This window comes from Sinocyclocheilus grahami, unplaced genomic scaffold, assembly GCF_001515645.1.
Source record: "Sinocyclocheilus grahami isolate Dianchi unplaced genomic scaffold, SAMN03320097.WGS_v1.1 scaffold644.1, whole genome shotgun sequence".
NCBI lineage: Eukaryota > Metazoa > Chordata > Actinopteri > Cypriniformes > Cyprinidae > Sinocyclocheilus > Sinocyclocheilus grahami.
The window spans coordinates 488,070-508,020 of record NW_015505823.1 but is presented as its reverse complement, the minus strand read 5'-3'; the positions used below and the strand labels follow the sequence as shown (position 1 = coordinate 508,020).

Here is a 19,951-nt window from a genome sequence, read left to right as displayed (position 1 = left end):
TCTAATTCTATTCTTAAAAAAACTTGCCCCTTTTAGACTTGCACTGTTCATTTACTAACTGCTTGTAAGTCACTTTGAATAAAAGTGTCTGCTAAATGACTAAATGTAAATGTAAAATTATTTAAATGTTACTATTACTTAAATTATTTAAATGTATAATTACTACAGATAAATTTTTTTATATAACCGATACAGATTATTTGCATGTTTATGTGCCCAACAACTGATATGCAGAACCGATATTTATTTATTTATTTACTTCTGTTTATAACACAATTATAACAACATATCGGTAGATTAAAAAAATTACAAAACTCATATCCGATTAAGGAAAAATGCTTAAATATTGGGGAAAAACTACAATTTTCGGTAACACTTTATTTTACAGTCCCTTGGTTACACGTTTTTACCGAAGTAAAAAGTGTAAATTATGCATAATTACTATTATTTAAATGCTATTATTACTTAAACTACTTAAATGTATAATTACTAGAGATCAATTTCTTTATAACCGATATTGATTATTTGCATGTTTATGTGCCCGATAACCGATATGCCGAACCAATATTTTTTTTTTGTTCTGTTTTTAACACAATGATAACAACATATCGGTGGATTCAATATTACAAAACCAATATCGGAAACATTTTTAAATATCAGGAAAAATATCTAATAATTACACTGTAACAAGGACACCTTAAAATAAAGTAACCCAATTTTGCTTTTTTAATGTGTAATCAGTAATGTATTAAAATGTAATACTCGTCACTAACCTTGCTGCTGAAGTTTGTCCTCGGTTGAGTATGTTTTCCCGATAATATTCCACACAGGTCTCAAACATCCAAACAGCCCCTCCAGAAATCCACCGCTGCCCGTCCCAGCTCTATGAAAGTGCAGTTTGATGTCGTCATGCGGATGGGGGTGCGTGTCGTCTCCGCTGTGGTCCATCGGACACCCGCCCTCCTCATTTTTCTCCTCCCCGCCGCTTCCGCAACCACCCTGACTGCAGGATCCCGGCGTCTCGGCCTCCTCATGTTCCTGCAGCTGCAGAACGCTGTTTTCGAAGTGTCCCTGCTCCCGCGTCGAGTCCTCGCTGAGGGCGGTGCACGGTGGGCTGGTGCCGCCTGGCTCGTCGTCCCTGCAGGGAAGCTGAAGCTGCTGCAGCGGCATGGGAAGGGTGGTGGGCGGAGCCAGGTCTGCGATGATCTGTGGCAGAGGTACCGCCGGAGGAAGCAGCGCTTGAGGAGAAATGTTACTGTTGTTTTTTTTAATGGAGTCGCCGACGACCGTGAGCTTCAGCTCTTCCTTCAGCTTCCCCACCAGCAGGCTGGGACAGGACGTCCAGGACAGCACCTCCGGGGAGCTTCCCATGGTGCCGTGCGTGTGTATGGGCAGACGCCCTCCTCACCCGACGGGAAATTAGCGGCCAGGCTTTACAGATGAATTCTGTCGGGTTTTATGACACACCTGCAGGAGAAAGACAGATATGCATTTTAAAACAGCCTGATGGGTGCAGCTTAGTGGAAAAAGTTTTTAAAACTCAAACATGAAGCAAGATGCTGAAGAAAAAACAAGGCATGACAAATATTATTGATTTTAAAAATTTGGTGTTTATTTTTAAAAAGTTATTTTAATAAATTAAAAAAAATTCTCTAATAAGAATAACATCAGACACAGACACAATTTTTAACAATATTCCCAAATTTTGTGTAATGTAAATAACATTACACAAAATTCACAAATATAGAGTAAAAGAGGCAACTTAATTAGTTTCAACTTTTGAATGTATAATTTTCAGTAATTACTGTATAATGTAATTTTTTAAATAATAACTAAATGTTTTATACTAATTTTATTATAAATATAAATTCTAAATATATTTACATGAATAAATATAAAAAAGGCACTTTAATTCAATAGAACTTTTTGATGTATACTTTAGCAATTCATTAATAATGTATATTTATATATTTATAATAATTGAAATTTCTATATTTAATTTATTGTAAAAGTAAATTATAAATACATTTATATGAATAAATATGAAAGTTGCCATTTAATTAGAACTTTTTGAATTTTGATGTACATTTTTGGTAATTTTTTAGTATTACTGAATAATGCCATTTTTATATTTTAATAATTATATTTCTTTTTTATATGTAATTGTATTATAAAAAATAAATTATAAATAAATTTATATGAATATGATATTTATATGAATATGAAATATGTATTTAAAATAATAATAAATATTGTAAAACATTACAATTAATTACAATATTACAAGTTAAAAGACCTGTTTTTATACATTTAAGCAGCATGTATGTGAAAATATACATTTTCTGTAACATTACAAATGTCTTTAATGTGACTTTTGATACATTTATTGCATCCTTGCTAAATAGAAGTACTAATTTCTTTAAAAAATATTTATATATAATTTAAAAAAAAGTTATACACATTCTGGATTTTTTAAGTTTGTCGCAATGCATTCTGGGATTACCTGCACCTATTAAGCATGCATGTGATGCTGCCTGAGACTTTTGGAACAGGCTTTGCATTGGGAGCTTCACTACTGTATGTTGCCTTAAAATGCTGCCTACATAGGCAGCTCACTAGATTTCAGAACAGAGTGCGAAAATTATCCGTTTAATGAATTTGAGAAACACAAACACTCGTTTTAAACAGCAACTACAGCTCTGACTGCTAAATAAAGACTGAAATGGTTGATCATTTTAATTTCCAATCTCATTCCGCACACAGCAGGAGAGGGATTGGAGGCATTTGCATTAATGATTAGCACTCTCTATTCTAATTCTATTCTTAAAAAAACTTGCCCCTTTTAGACTTGCACTGTTCATTTACTAACTGCTTTTCTTTAAAAAAAAAACTAACACTAGCTTCTCTATTCTTTTTGTATTGTATTTGTTTTCTTTTATTTATTATACAATTAACAAAAAACCTTGCTACGTGTACTACGTTAAGCTAACTGAGACTCATTTGTTGATTTTGATTGCTTCAATTGTCTTCATTTGTAAGTCACTTTGAATAAAAGTGTCTGCTAAATGACTAAATGCAAATGTAAAATTATTTAAATGTTACTATTACTTAAATTATTTAAATGTATAATTACTACAGATACATTTTTTTATATAACCGATACAGATTATTTGCATGTTTATGTGCCCAACAACTGATATGCAGAACCGATATTTATTTATTTATTTACTTCTGTTTATAACACAATGATAACAACATATCGGTAGATTAAGAAAAATTACAAAACTCATATCCGATTAAGGAAAAATGCTTAAATATTGGGGAAAAACTACAATTTTCGGTAACACTTTATTTTACAGTCTCTTTGTTACACGTTTTTACCGAAGTTAAAAGTGTAAATTATGCATAATTACTATTATTTAAATGCTATTATTACTTAAACTACTTAAATGTATAATTACTAGAGATCAATTTCTTTATAACCGATATTGATTATTTGCATGTTTATGTGCCCGATAACCGATATGCCGAACCAATATTTTTTTTTTGTTCTGTTTTTAACACAATGATAACAACATATCGGTGGATTCAATATTACAAAACCAATATCGGAAACATTTTTAAATATCAGGAAAAATATCTAATAATTACACTGTAACAAGGACACCTTAAAATAAAGTAACCCAATTTTGCTTTTTTAATGTGTAATCAGTAATGTATTAAAATGTAAAGAGAGAGAGAGAGAGAGAGAGAGAGAGAGAGATTCTAGGAAGCCGTCATTGTGATCCGGTCTCTGTTGATCGACTGTGTTAATGCTGCTTTGAGATGAAAGCAGAACGAGTATTAGAAGCTCTGAGAGCCAAACATCTGGCACACATTGCTCACGCTCTCTCTCACTCACACACACACACACACACACACACACACACACACACACACACACAAAAAGAGAGTCACTGAGGACGAACATCCCATAATCTGCTGTTGTAGTTACACAAGACCGACTCTCCAAAAACAGCAATAATTTTGCCTGCATTAGTGTCTGAACCAAAGGTCGGCAACCTTTATGTGAATTAATCAAAAGATAAATACAGACCAGCAGTATGAAGTTTATATTTTTCTCATGTCAGAATAAAGCCCTATTCACACCAAGGAAGATAACTATAAAGATAATAAAAATAACGATATTAGCGTCCACACCAGCGAACGATATCGTCTGTTTATTCTAGGCGCATGCTTGTCTGCTGCTTTAAGTTCTCTAGCTCGTGATAGCAGGATGGATTCTGATTGGGTGTCAATGTTTGTATCGTTCATCAGCTGGAAAAATTGTTCTAAAAGTGATTCCAACGATATTGTTTCTCTGTGCCTTTATCGTTATAGCTGTGGCGTGGACTCTGCTATTCTTTAGAACGATTTTTAGAACTATATCTTTATCATTATCTTTATAGATATCGTTCTTGGTGTGAACGGGGCTTAACAGTGAAGAGATGAAACCTCTGAAAGAACACAAATAGAAATGATGTAGTGACCAAAACAAATCAAATCTTATATTTGAGCTTCTTCTTTGTCTGGCTCGGTTCACTCTGGACATTCATTAACTTGAACTTAAAAAGATTTATTCTATTTATTATTAATATTATTTATATATTATCACTTCTATTATATATATATACATATACATACACCTACACACACTTTGTATATAATATTATATATAATATGTGATATTTATTGCGTAATTACTTTATGTATTCATATAATAGATATTTTAGAGTTTCTATTTATTATCATGATATTATTAATATGAATATTATTGATATATTATATTTATATGTATTTTATATTTTATATATAATTATTTAAAATGATAGTTATTACACAATTTATTGCACACACAATTATATATAAATAATAAAATATATAATTAATAATATATAATAAAATGAAAACATCATTAGCAAGATATTCAGTCAAATGTATCCAAACTTTGACTTGTAGTGTATGCGCCGTTTCCCATCATGCATTATAGCATGACTAAACCATGCAGATTGTGCTCATTGTTCACTGCATTAGTTGCACTGGTGTTTGTTGAAACTGAAAGTGAAAATGCTACTCGACACGATCACAGCCAACCAGAGGATCCATCATGTTTAACGTCATTATGAGGAGGCACATTTTCCCAGTGTGACGCGGGAGACATAGAAACCATGCTAAACAAAGAGCACAATAAAACGTCCTATACTGTGACTCCTGGTCAAAACTAACAGACTGACAAAAGGTTGGACAGAACAAGAGGTTTTGGCAGAGGATTGTGGGTAACACACAGACTGATACACCTCTAACAGCTGCTGTATTCTCAGTCACTATTGATCATCATGACCAAACAAACCAACCGGTTACCAAAGCAAAACTCAAACAAAACAGACCGACAGACACATGACTCTGTTTATCCAGTCATTTCCTTACAAAACCAAAGCACAAGTACAGTATATACAGGATATTAGATATACAGTAGGAATCATTTTCAGAACAAACCTAAAAAAACTAAAAACTGGAACTGAATTAATGTCTACATTTAAATAAATCAAATGTAATCATTCTATTGCAATGCTCTGACTTATTGTCTGTGGAAAAAAAATTATAATAATAAAAATAAAATAAATAAAGCAAGCATGAATTAGTATAGTCTAATTCAAATTATTCTTATGGACAGATTATTTTAATGAATTGTGATTGAACAGATTGTTTTTTTACTTTAATAAATTTAATTGTAAAGTCAAAAATCTTACCAACAAAAATTTTAGCTAAAACATTTTTGTTTAGCTACGTTGTTTCCTCAAAAGTAATAAAAGAATCATTAAGGAATGAAAACTAACTACTGTGAATTCTCATCACATTCACTGAGCATATGGATATTTCATATTTGTCATGAAAATATCACGGTGCAAAAATATTAATAATCCTACAAATAGACTAAAAATGACTATCATTTATAAAAAGTTTTATAAGTCTTTTTATTTTAAATCTTAATAATCCTACAAACAGCCTTATAAAATATAGGCAAAATGTTACAATATACTGTTATGTATGTATATATATATATATATATATATATATATATATATATATATATATATATATATATATATAGCAGAAGTAATGATTATGAGTGTGTCAAGGAAAAACAGTAAGGAGGCTGCATTAACATATTAATAATTCACTGATAAACAAGTGCTTGCTTTGTTTTCGGTTTAAGAGATGAAGTCGGCGACACTGAATCGTCATCTCCGCAGTAGTGGATGAGTACGTATGCATGTTTCATATGGATACATAATCTGAGAATATTTGTTTTCCATTTGAATTGGTTCATTTGAAAGTAGACATTTCACTCTCTATAGATATATTTTTTATGTCTGCAAGGCAAAGATATACACAGTGTTTCATGCTCGAGTTCACAGAGACCGAGACGGCAGAAAGCACATCCTGTTTGCTTTCATTATTTTACAAAAGCACGTTTTATTGTTATTGTGAGTGCACACAAATAAATGTTGAGTCTCTACAGATTCTAAAGATGTATTACTCTTATCTGTATGATCAGAAATGAGGGAGTATTTTAAGAGCAAGTGAGCGCACCGGCGCCTCCATCAGTCCTGCAGTGAGCTACTGTTCAGCTTCACACTCCTCACAGACATATAGCGCACATTTCTCTAGGTTAACATTAGATTGAGCGGCCATGTAGAGTTACTAATACTTACATATTTCAGATAAGCCATATTTGAGGTCAATGAATGATAGGCGAGCATTTGGATGTCCTGCCCGATGTAGTGTATTACCATAGACTTGCCGTTAACGATCTGTTAGTCACGTTCCAAGTCAGTTTAATCATGTTCTATATTAATATGCTGCTTTAATTGATGCACACACACACACACACACACACACACAGAGGGAGAGAGAGAGAGGGAGAGGGAGGGGTAGGAGATCGCAGATTGCGCTGCGCACACAATCATGTTGTCAACGCTTCCCAGCGATTTTTAATAATAAAATTAATTTGAAATGATTTGAAGTGGGCAGAATGCTAGAGCTAGTCGTAACTGACGAAAATAACTGTCATTTTTACTTTGCACTGCAAAGAGCAATACTAGTTTTAACTGATCTATAACTTGGCAAATGACCATGGAATAAGCGGGATAATCAACGGCTTGCCGTGCATTAAAGGATTTTAAATGCACGGCATGCGTCGGGTGGTTCTTTGCCTTCACGTCGTGCATTTAAAATCCTTTAATGCACGGCAAGCCGTTGATTATCCCTCACACACGCACACACACACACACACACACACACACACACACACACACACACACACACACATATATATATTAGTGGTGTCAAAATTAGTGCGTTAACGCAGGCGATTAATCTTTTCTATTTAACGCAGGGGCGGGGTTGGCCACCCCACTCACAACTCCTGCTTCTGTCACTTATTCTCTTGACAAGAAGTGCATTTATTCAGTCGCATCCTTTCATATCAAAGCGCGAAATAAACTACGTGCATGCGATGCCGTGGTCAGTTAAGTCATGAAGTTACCAAAAAGGCGATTATGTCAAAATTAGTGCGTTAACGCAGGCGATTAATCTTTTCTATTTAACGCAGGGGCGGGGTTGGCCACCCCACTCACAACTCCTGCTTCTGTCACTTATTCTCTTGACAAGAAGTGCATTTATTTCATATCAAAGCGCGAAATAAACTACGTGCATGCGATGCCGTGGTCATAGTTAAGTCATGAAGTTACCAAAAAGGCGATTAAAGCTGCCTTAAAACTGTGCATGCATGTAATATATTTTATATTATTATTATTATAAACCTTATTATAAGTCTTTTTATTTTATAAGTCTTTTATAAGCAAATTATATAAAAAAGAAAACTATATATTTTGCATAAATAAAAAACAAAATTTTTTGCAAAAGTTTTGGGGTGGTAAAATTTTTATGCGATGTTTCATGCAAGACATGACTTATTCACCCAACTAATGGCATTATGAACCTAACTTCTGCAATTGAGGATGAACACATGCTGTATCAACATGGGAATCCAGAGCTCCTTCAGAAAGCTGCAAAACTACAGCAAAGATCAGAGTCCATCAGAGCTGCAGGAAAGAGGAGAGATTTGGCTGACCGGATCAGGACCCGAGCTGCACTTTTCCACTTCTGATTAGACTTAATGAGAAACAGGAGAAACAGCAGCTCACACACAAACCTGAACACATCTGACCAGCTGCTCTTCTAACATTCAGCTAATTACAATTCATTACTACACCCCAACCCTGCAGCACCTCGCAGCAGCTTCAGATTAACATTATTAACAACTAACTTACTAACTATTAATAAGCAGCAAATTAAGAGTTTGAGGCAAAAGCTGTAATAGTTAGTTAATAGTGAGAATTGGACCTTAAAATAAAATGTCACCAAAAAGTATAGAGTACTGTATTTGCATAACATATCACAATGCCTCAGTGCTACAGTATATGATGGTAAAAGTAATGGAAATATTTAATAAACAATAAACAACACCTATAAAACCCCAATGAATACTAATACCAATGAAAAATAAACAAAAACAAATAGATACATAATAATAAATAACTAGACTAAAATCAAATGCATAAATAAACAAATAATAAATGAATGAATGAAAAAATAGACAAATAAATAACAAATAGATAAATAATATTATAATACAAGAACAAAAACAATTACATAAACAAACAGATAAATACAAAAACAACAACTACTACTACTAATAAAACAATAAATAAATAAATGAACAAATAATAAAAAATCATAATGAATAAAAATAAAATGGACAAATAACAAATAGATAAATAATATTATTATAATACAAAAAAATATACAGATAAATAAAACTACTACTACTAATACAATAAAAAATAAATAAGTTATGAATCACTAAAAATAAAAACAAATAAACATAATAACTAAAATAGAAAATAAACAAATAAATAAATAACAAAAATATAAAAAATAAATACATAAATACAGACAAATAAATAATATGATAATTAAAATTATAATACAATAAAAACAAAAATAAACAAACAACAAAGAAACAAACCAACAATTAAATAAATTTGTTGATAATGGGCAACATGGTGCCGATATATACAGTGGGGTATTAATGTGGGGTATTTGGGGTATTTCTGCACGGTAAAGTGATCCGGTGAGTGGGTGTGATAAAGCTGCAGCAGCAGCAGTGCATCAATAATGCATCACATGCATCTCACAGAACTCTGCCGAGAGTGCAGCAGGAAACCAGAGAGCGTCGCTCAATGACCTGCAAACACACGTGTGTGTGTGTGTGTGTGTGTGTGTAATTCCATGCCGGCTCTGAGTTACAGTCTGGAGGGGGGAAAAAAAACACCAGTCCTGCCAAAATCCATGGACACACATACACTCACAAAAAGAGACACACACACACACACACTCATCATGACAACAGTTCAGCTCTGGTTGAACTAGTCCGCTAGTCCTGCGGAGTCCGGATCAGTCCAGATCAGTCTGGCTGTGTTCTGTCGTGTCACTCGTGAGTCGACGTCAATCTGAAGGCAGTGAATTATTCATTGGTTTGGGTGGCAGTGCTGCTATAAATAATATCTGGGCTTTATCAATGCACTTCCAGTCCAACTGTAAAACGAGCCGCCTACTGTCACTAATGAGCGCAGTATTAATAGAAATAATGTTATGAAGTATGTTTCTGGACCTAAAAGTGTTAGATGATAATGCTGAGAGCAGCTGATTCAGATTCAGAAAACTAAGGAGAAAGACAGAAGCCCCGTTCACACTACAAGCGACACGCAACAGCAAAGCAACACAATCCCATTCATTTCAATGGAGAGCTGGCGATTTCCGGCGACAAGAGCGACAGCGGCCGTTGGCGACCGGATGGGGCATGTCCAGCGACGCGACAAAGTTCAGAATCCTTCAACTTTATGCAAATGAAGAGCCACTTTTGAGAGCGACAACAATAGGAAAGACGACGGTAGAGCTCATGTGATCCTTCTCCTCTCGCGCCGTAGATAAACATACGCAATGGAAGAAAGTAGGCTCTGTTTTGCATTAATTTTTGTTTGTATGTACGGATTTAATTTAGATTATATTTAGTCTTTTGCCTCCAAAATGTTTGTACTTAGCGGCAAGAAACTTGATTCGCTGTCAAGGCAACCAGTATTGAGAACGCCCCCTAGCAACCTCATCGCCAGCCCCTGGTGACATGCAGGACAAAAGTCGCTGCTAGTGTGAACGGGGCTAGAGAGAGACAAAGAGATTTATCAAGACCTTTAATCCTCTAATCCGCACTTCAACTTCCTGTTTCAATAGGAAATAAATCAACACAGGACAGAAAACTGTGATTGTCTTTAAATATACATATGCTGATTAATGCCTCTAATTAGTGGTACAGTACTTTAACTACAAAAACAGATCGTAAAGTAACACTGAAAGGCAATGTTGACTTTTCTAATGCAGGTTACTGAATTTGGCTAAAAGATTATGAAGACAATTTTTTTCTTTGAAATTGTATGCATTAAAAATTAAATAGTTAATTAAATAAACATACATATTAATTTTGATTTCACACAGACATCAAGAAAAAGACTAAAATATGTTACCAATAATAATAATAATGATAATAATAATTATTGTATAATTTTATCAGTGTAAAAGTATTATTTAATATGAAATAAAATAACAAAAACAAATGTTATATTTCACATATTTTAAAAAAGACAAATATTCTTGCTTTGTGTTAAGTATAAAAATACAATTTAATAATATATTCAATAATAAAAACACTAATACTCATAATAATAATAAACAATGAAATTACATATTACCAAAAATAATATTATTATTAAAAATAAATATTTTTGTTTAGTATTGTACAGTATTAAGTACAAAAATATTATTGGAAAATATTAAATAAAATACCAGTATAACAATAATAATAATAATAAACAATGAAATTCTGTATTACCAAAAATAATACAAATATTTTTGTTTAGTATTGTATAGTTTAATTTAATAAATATTAAATAATAATAATAATAAACTGTTAAAAACAATAAACTGTTAAAATCCAATAATAATATGCTTGTTTAGTTTTGTATAATTTAAATTAAGCATAAAATAATATTTTATAATATAAAATAATAATTAATAATAATATTGAAACTCTGTATGTTAGCAAAAATTGTCCTCACAACCCCATCCCTACTGCAGGAAAAGAAAACGACCTCAGCAGGATTAAAAGAAATTAATGGGTCACACACACACACACACACACACACACAAGGGACGGGACAGCTGGTGGGGTTGATGGGAGGATCAGGTTCCTGTCGATGGTGGACAGAGAGTCAGAGACACACCCAAACCCCCACATCTGACATGAACAAATAATCCCACTCATACAAGAGGATGAACAACCTGCTCTGACTGACACACACACACACACACACACACACACACACACACACACACACACACACACACACAGAGGCTTAAAGCACAAGCGTGCTGATGTTCCCTTGCACCGCACCATTGTGAACTCTTATGCAAATAACATTCATCAACAGGTCTAAAACAAACAGGTATACATACTAGACAAAGAACATGTATAGAGTGCAGAGATTCTCTCTCACTCACACACACACCGTTTTTCCTGCATAGAGAATTATGAAGCGCCCGCCTCTGCCTGCCTGAGTTTTTGTAGACAACCAGAGGCGGCACAAAATTTGGCGGTCACGTGCAATCATCACTGAATTAGAGCTTTTAGTTCATATTTTGGAAAAATACTGATATTTTTATACAAGTTTACTTATTTCTTACACAGAATCATCATTTCTATTCATTTTCCACTGATTTACGCGATCTGATGAGCATTAACTTATATAAATACATGAACAACATCTCCAGAACTGCTCTGAGAGTCACTTCATGAGCATTTTACCGTTTCATTTGAGTAAAACTAGCATCATATGATATACACGCAGAAATATAAAGGTATTCACGGCAACCCGTCAAAATAAAAGTCCGGTTTAACTTGAAGACATCAGAAATATATTACTTTTGTTCAGAAGAATGTACATACTACTACTACTAAAATTATTAAAACTTTATTTTTTAAGGAAATAATAATAATCACACGACATCTCTTCCATGTTTTAATTTTAATAGTAAATCCCCTTTTCATAAGGGGATTCCTTTTCATTCTAAACATTTCATAAGGATATTTTAAGAATAAATTAAGTTGTTTTTATGCATTCAAATAATTAGACATGTCACAACACAGTATTTGGTAACAATAAAACATGGTGAAAGAAAAAAGATTTCATAGGGCCCTAAACATGTAATTTTTGTCAAACTTTTAATAAACATGTGACATTGTATAAGTTTCATGATTTTAATTAATTAAACATGCTTTTTGATTAATAAAATGCAATTTAACCATTTAAAAGGATTCTAGAAAAATTAGAACGGAATTTGGGAAAAAATAAAACAGATTTCATAGGGCCCTAAACATGTAATTTTTGTCAAACTTTTAATAAACATGTGACATTGTATAAGTTTCATGATTTTAATTAATTAAACATGCTTTTTGATTAATAAAATGCAATTTAACCATTTAAAAGGATTCTAGAAAAATTAGAACGGAATTTGGGAAAAAATAAAACAGATTTCATAGGGCCCTATATTTAACATACGATTACGATAGTACTGACATGACGTGACATGTGGCCAAGTATGGTTACCCATCCTAGGAATTAGTGCTCTGCGTTTAACGCATCCAAAGTGAACACACACACCGTGAACACACACCCGGAGCAGTGGGCAGCCATTTTATGTTGCGGCGCCTGGGGAGCAGTTGGGGGTTCGGTGCCTTGCTCAAGGGCACCTCAGTCGTGGTATTGAAGGTGGAAGAGAGCGCTGTACATTCACTCCCCCCACCCACAATCCCTACCGGTACGAGACTCGAACCCACAACCTGTATATGGTTTGTATGTTATTTTAATGAGATTTGGGGTGTTTTCTTAACAATAAAGAATGTTTACATGAGAAATTCCAAGCTGGTAGCTTAGTATAAAAAACTACTAATAAGTAAGTTATGACAAACACTCGACGCTGGTTTGAAATGAGATTTGAATAAAAGCTTACTATTAATTTTATAAAATGTCTTAGCTTTATGCTAATGTTAGCACTAATGCACCTGTTACCCTGCTGCGATTGCATTTCATAATGTATCAGAAGAATTCCCGTAAGGTCGTAAGAAAATATATTGTTTTCTAGAAAGACACTAAGTTGATAAATGTATATTGAATCAATGCAATGTGGACCAGGAGACTATAAGGAGTGGATAAAGATTTTCAATTTCATGAAATGTTTAACAACCTAATGCTATACAGTATCTCACAGAAGTGAGTACACCCCTCACATATTTGTAAATATTTTATTATATCTTTTCATGTGACAACACTGAAGAAATGACACTTTGCTACAATGTAAAGTAGTGAGTGTACAGCTTGTATAACAGTGTAAATTTGCTGTCCCCTCAAAATAACTCAACACACAGCCATTAATGTCTAAACCGCTGGCCACAAAAGTGAGTACACCCCTAATCACACTGCATCAAATTGGTCTGTATGGCTGTCGTCCCAGAAGAAAGCCTCTTCTAAAGATGACGCCCAAGAAAGCCCGCAAACAGTTTGCTGAAGACAAGCAGACTAAGGACATGGATTACTGGAACCATGTCCTGTGGTCTGATGAGACCAAGATAAACTTATTTGGTTCAGATGGTGTCAAGCGTGTGTGGCGGCAACCAGGTGAGGAGTACAAAGACAAGTGTGTCTTGCCTACAGTCAAGCATGGTGGTGGGAGTGTCATGGTCTGGGGCTGCATGAGTGCTGCCGGCATTGGGGAGCTACAGTTCATTGAGGGAACCATGAATGCCAACATGTACTGTGGCATACTGAAGCAGAGCATGATCCCCTCCCTTCGGAGACTGGGTCGCAGGGCAGTATTCCAACATGATAACGACCCCAAACACACCTCCAAGACGACCACTGCCTTGCTAAAGAAGCTGAGGGTAAAGGTGATGGATTGGCCAAGTATGGGCATCCTCAAATGGAAGGTGGAGTATGGGTCACCATACTTGGCCACATGTCACGTCACTTAAGTGACTTATATTGTCTGACAACAACTCAATTGCCTTATTTTGCTCTATTTCATCAACGAAAATCGTTTTTTTTTTTTTAAAGGTTGTGGGTTCGAGTCTCGTACATCCGAAAATAGTTTTTTTTTAAAGTAACAGCTGAGCCGCTGCGCATCGCCATTCTAACACAGCGGTTTAAACGAATCTAGTGAGTCAATGATTCAGTTACCCATTCATAAAGACAGTCACGTACTTCGTTCCTGAATGATTCAGCTGTTCGAACGAATCAATTGAATGAATGATTCAGTGATAAAATCAGTGACTTGACGCCACCTGCTGGCAGTTTTAGTTGAATTTTTAAAGCATCTTTTCTGTTATTGAAATCATTTCTATATTCAAAATGTTATATTTAAAACATTAACCTCAACATGAATTTATGAATTTAATTGCACTCATGCGACCTCTGAGCCTCATTAAACGTCTGAAAAGCCACTTGTGTGTTCTTCTGTGCCATCTCTGTAGCACAAATGTATTTCTTAAATACTGATTTCATTTGATTGGTAACTTATTCTTATTCTACTTGTTTTTATTCTGTTGTTTTAATTAGAAATGTTAAAAAGCTTATAAATATATTTTTTTGATTTTGACATAAAAGATTATTAGAAAAATGCCATTACAAAGGTAAAAACAAAATTCCCTATAAATCACTTTAAGGAGTCAACTATCACCTCGTAATGGAAAGGTTAATTTTTTTTATCAGAATTTTTGATTACTGATTAGAAGGTGCTCCTAAATTTTTGACCATGCTCCTAAATTTTTTAAATTAGGAGCACAAGCGCTCCTAAAAAGAAAAGTATCCGTAGAGCCCTGTGAGATACTGTATGTTCACCTATACTACAAAAGGGCCCCTTTTAGCAGGTATGATGTATTTAATTTTATTTGTTTTTGTAAAATGTAACTTTATAATTGTCATTTTCTTCAATCATGTTTGTTTCAGCCAGTTGAAGAGTGGGTACACGCGCACGCACGCATGCACGCATTTATAATAACACTTTTTATATTTAATTTGTGACTAATCTTATGACTTCCAGCCAGTGTTTAGAATGCAAAATAAAACAGCAATTTATGTGTATTTTAACCTTTTTGAAAACTCTTGCTCTAAACATAATATACCGATGTGCTGTAACAAGTAATCATGATTTTTTCAGGGTCCCTGCCTTATCATGCATGTCGGGGTCGAGGGTGAATCCAAAGCTGCCGCTACAACAAAGAGGCAATTAGTCTGAGCTGAAAACCGCTACACCCTCCTCCAATCACACGCTGAGAGCTCGTGACTGACAGCTGCGAGAGACCAATCAATCACAGGAACAATGAGAGCGACACCTGAGCATCAGGATCCCACGGCACAGAGATCATCGCTTCAGCATTGATCTCTCTAATTGAGTTGTTGAGGCTTTTAGCCAATTATCAAGCAATTCCAATAACAAAAATCTCTTTGAAATGGATTATGCTGCTATATAATGCAATATAATACAAAGCAAGTCACATTTTAATGCATGCATTTAATTCTCTTTTAGTTTTTAATTTATGAATAATTACAATATATTAACTTTATAAGTAATTTTTGCAAATAAACGACATTTTATTTTAAAATATTTTATTTAAGATTTAAAGCAAACCGAAATTATTCTTTTTCTTTTCTCAATTATTCTTTTTCTTGTTTAGCTTCAAATGTGCTTTTAGTTTTCAATTTCTGAATAATTCGTTACAGAATATGAATATACATAATGATTTGTAAATGTTTAACTACATATTGTTCGTTTTAATGTTTTACAAAAATAAACAAATATAAATAAATAATATAGCATAATGTTTTGCAAATGTTTCACTTTAACTGCACATTATGATATGAACAGTTAGCAACAACGTTTTTTTTAATATTCACAAAATGCATATACATAAAACTTACTTCATTTCAAGACATCACTGCTAGTAAGTTCACTCATAGTTCAGAAAGTGATTCAATAACAGCTGTAACTGATTCAGTTCAAAGATTCAGAATGATTCATTAAAAGAACCGGCTCATAAGAATCAGACTACACTGCTTACGCTGCATGTTTTCAATTCACTCAATATTAATCGTACTACACTTCAAACATAAACAATGCAAACGCCGTAGTACAGTCTATACCGTCCACATCATCTGTAAGTCTGATCAGTGTGATGGTCACAGTTAATGCGGTTCGGTTCTTATCAGAAACCCGTAGGCAAACAGCAGCTCTTTCCTCCTACACACACACTCATTGTGGGAGTGTGAGGTGAGTCATATTAACACTGATGCAGCAGCCGGCTAAAAACAGACTGCAGAGACGGAGGAAAACACACTGTGACGCTGTGCATCAGTGCGACGTCACTCAGCCACTCACGCGCCGTGGGGCCGGGCCCCACTCCATCCCATCGGCTCTGATGTTTATGAAGCGTTTGTGAATCCTGGAGGAGAGATTTCGGGAAGGTCCGTTTTACGCACGAATTACTCAGAATTTACTCCTATATTCACAAATGCTTCATGAATGAGGCCCATTAAACATACACCCACCTGAAAATTATTCTGCATTATTACATAATTTTTTTTAAATAAATACCATTTTATAAATTAATCAAATTATATATGTATATATAATGTTTTGCAAATGTTTTATATATAATGTGTGTGTGTATATATATCAAATGTTTATCTTTAACAACACATTTTAATATATTATTTAAAAAAATATATTAAAAAAATATGTTTCACAAATGTTTTATATTATTTACAAATATTAATTCATTAATTTATAATTTATTTATAAATAAATGTTTATATTTATATAATTTATTAAAAATAAATAGAGTATTTGAGTTAAATATTGAGTAATTGAGCTTTGCAAATCTTTACCTTTACTTACACAAGGTTATTTTTAATATTATTTTACGAATAAATAAAAAGTGAAATAAATGAACACAAACATAATATACCATATACATAATGTTTTGCAAATACTTATCTTTGCCTACACATTATCATCAGTTGGTATCAATGGTTTTTAACTATCTTTCCCATTCATGTGTCCCATAGGGGCAAACTTTAAGAAAATATATTTTTAATAATTTTTAATATTACAGTGATTAACAATCTTGTAGCTCACAGTATGTCTTTGGTTTAATGCTCAAAACCAGTTTCTGGAGAAAAATGAATGGGATTTTTACTTCCGGAGGGACTGCTGCACTCTAACACTTTACAAAGACACAGAAGGAAGATGAAAATAATTAGGAGGGAAAAAGAGGAGCAAGAAAATGCTTCAGCTCACTTCTGACAAGAAAAGATCCCAGAGCGACAACAAAGGACACGAGAGGAGCGACTCCATCTGACCAGCTGCTGCTCCTCTTCAGCACCACACACACACACACACACACACACACAGGAAGATGATGATGATGATGCTGCTGCATGTTACAGAACACACACACACTACAATGACACGACTCAAGATTACAGGCTCTTCCAGCTCTTTTCTCTCATCTTCCCCCAAGCTTTTACAGTTCTGACACATAATCAATACTTTACATTGGCACTTCCATTAGCTGCTGCGGACTCAACACACACTCACACACACACACACACACACACACACACACACACACACACACACACACACACACACACACACACTCACTCTTTAAAACCGGCTGAAGAAGCTCTTGTATTGCTCTACATGAGCAGCTCCCAAGAGCCTCTCTTTCCCTTTCTCTTTCTGTCTCTGTTGTTTTAAAGCTCTGGCGGCCAGCGTGCGGTTATATAAACACGCTTAGAAACAAACGGAGCTATTCTCCTCTATTCCAGCTGGAAAACAGATGGACGGCATTGGACAATATAACAGAAAAACATCACTGAAACAATAGAGAGAGAGAGAAAAAATATAATATATATATAGCAACAGTAAAAAAAAAAATGTGTTTCAAAGATGAAACAAACAATACTGATGTACAGTTTACAAGAAAATAAAAAAAATTCTACTAAGTATACTCTACGAAATACTAAGTTTTTCTACTACAAAACTGCATGTTTAATTTAATGTATAGCTTGCTTTCAGTTTCTTTTATTTGTGAAATTTACTTGCAATTTCCAGTTTAAAAACAAATTCAGTGCATGAATATATACATAAATACATGTGTGTGTGATTATAAATAATTCTTACAATTAATGATTAGCTGAAAAAACAAACTATTTATTCATTAATTTTTATTTTCAGATAAATAAAATAGTTCAAAAGTTACACAAAGTTAGATCTAACTATTAACTTTAAATGAACTCTTTATTTATTTATTATTCTTATTTTAACAGTTAAATAAAATATATATAACTTATGATATAACTAATTATATTATATAATATAATGTAATATAACAAAATACTATATAATATATATTTATAACTATTATTAACATTAATTATTAATTTATTTAATAATTGTTTATTTCACATAAATAAATAAGTTATAATATAACATAATATATAACACATTTTTATGTAATATTACACAATATAATACAATACAATTTTATATAAATATAATAACATTACTAACATTAATAGTTAACTTATTTAATTATTATTATTTTTTATTTTCACAAAGTTAAAATTTGTTAAATAGTTCCAACAGTTTTTACTATGCCACCCAAACCATGAACTATAACATTTTACTGGTATTGGTACCGAATACTGAAATATTGCTATTGTGAAAGTCAAAATGAGGAAGAAGTTATTACATTATTTACATTTGGCAAGCATGACCATCACAATTTAAACCACTAATAGAGAAGGTGTGTATATATGTGGAGTATTTTACGAATGAGGCTCATCCAATCAGAATCAAGAGTCAGAAAGATGCGTTTTATAATTTAGCTTTTGGCTCACATCCATCAAGCTCCAAATAAAAAGAGAGAATTGAATCTAGGAAGCATTTAAACAGACACTATCATATGGTTATATGAATTTTAGCTGAAGTTAAGCAACAATGACTATATTGTGATATAAACACAGACACGGTGATCTAAAATGACATCTCGACAAATTAGACAACACAAAAGAAATGGAAAGAGACGCATTGTTAAAATGCATGACATGCGATTCCCCCAAGACAAGTCATTAAGTTCTGTATGCATGTGTGTGTGTGTGTGTGTATGTATCCCTGTTGGCTGCTCCGTCTGTCCTTCAGCAGAGGGCAGTGAGAGGAGAAGCACCGCATCAAACACAAGACAAATATAGCTCATATGCGAACCAAACACGCATGCACGTAAGTTAGACATCTTCAACCCAAAACGGCCATCAGAAAGCACATATAAAAGTAATTAAAGAACAAATACATACACACAGGAAGGAGTAAAAGAAAGAGAGGAATGTCGAAGCGCGACACACTACACTGCAGTGGATTACTCACAGCTGATGTCGCTGACATGCATGATCCTCCTTCAGCCGAGAAACAGCTGAAAGCTGCCGGCCGAGAGACAGAGACAGAGACAGAGAGAGGGAGAGGGAGAGAGAGAGAGAGAGAGAGAGAGAGAGAGAGAGAGAGCTGCAGATCGTCTGAGTGGGCGGCGGTAGAGCTGAGACTGCTCACGTCACACTTTTCATGAATGAAATGGCCGGATGACGCAGACACGATGCAGAGAGCCTGATCTCTCTCTCTCTCT

General features: G+C 33.7%; 1 protein-coding gene across 4 annotated transcripts in view; it reads right to left on the bottom strand.

The window, feature by feature from the left end:
* The window catches only part of LOC107558389 (mitogen-activated protein kinase kinase kinase 13-like), a 77,971-nt gene that overhangs the window by 17,253 nt on the left and 40,767 nt on the right, over positions 1-19,951 (bottom strand). For 2 of the 4 annotated variants that reach the window (XM_016242054.1, XM_016242057.1), the window contains exon 3: positions 774-1,467. In XM_016242054.1, coding sequence (XP_016097540.1) covers positions 774-1,371 — 598 coding nt within the window. In that variant the 5' untranslated portion in view covers positions 1,372-1,467. The other 2 variants (XM_016242055.1, XM_016242056.1) reach the window with 2 other exon arrangements.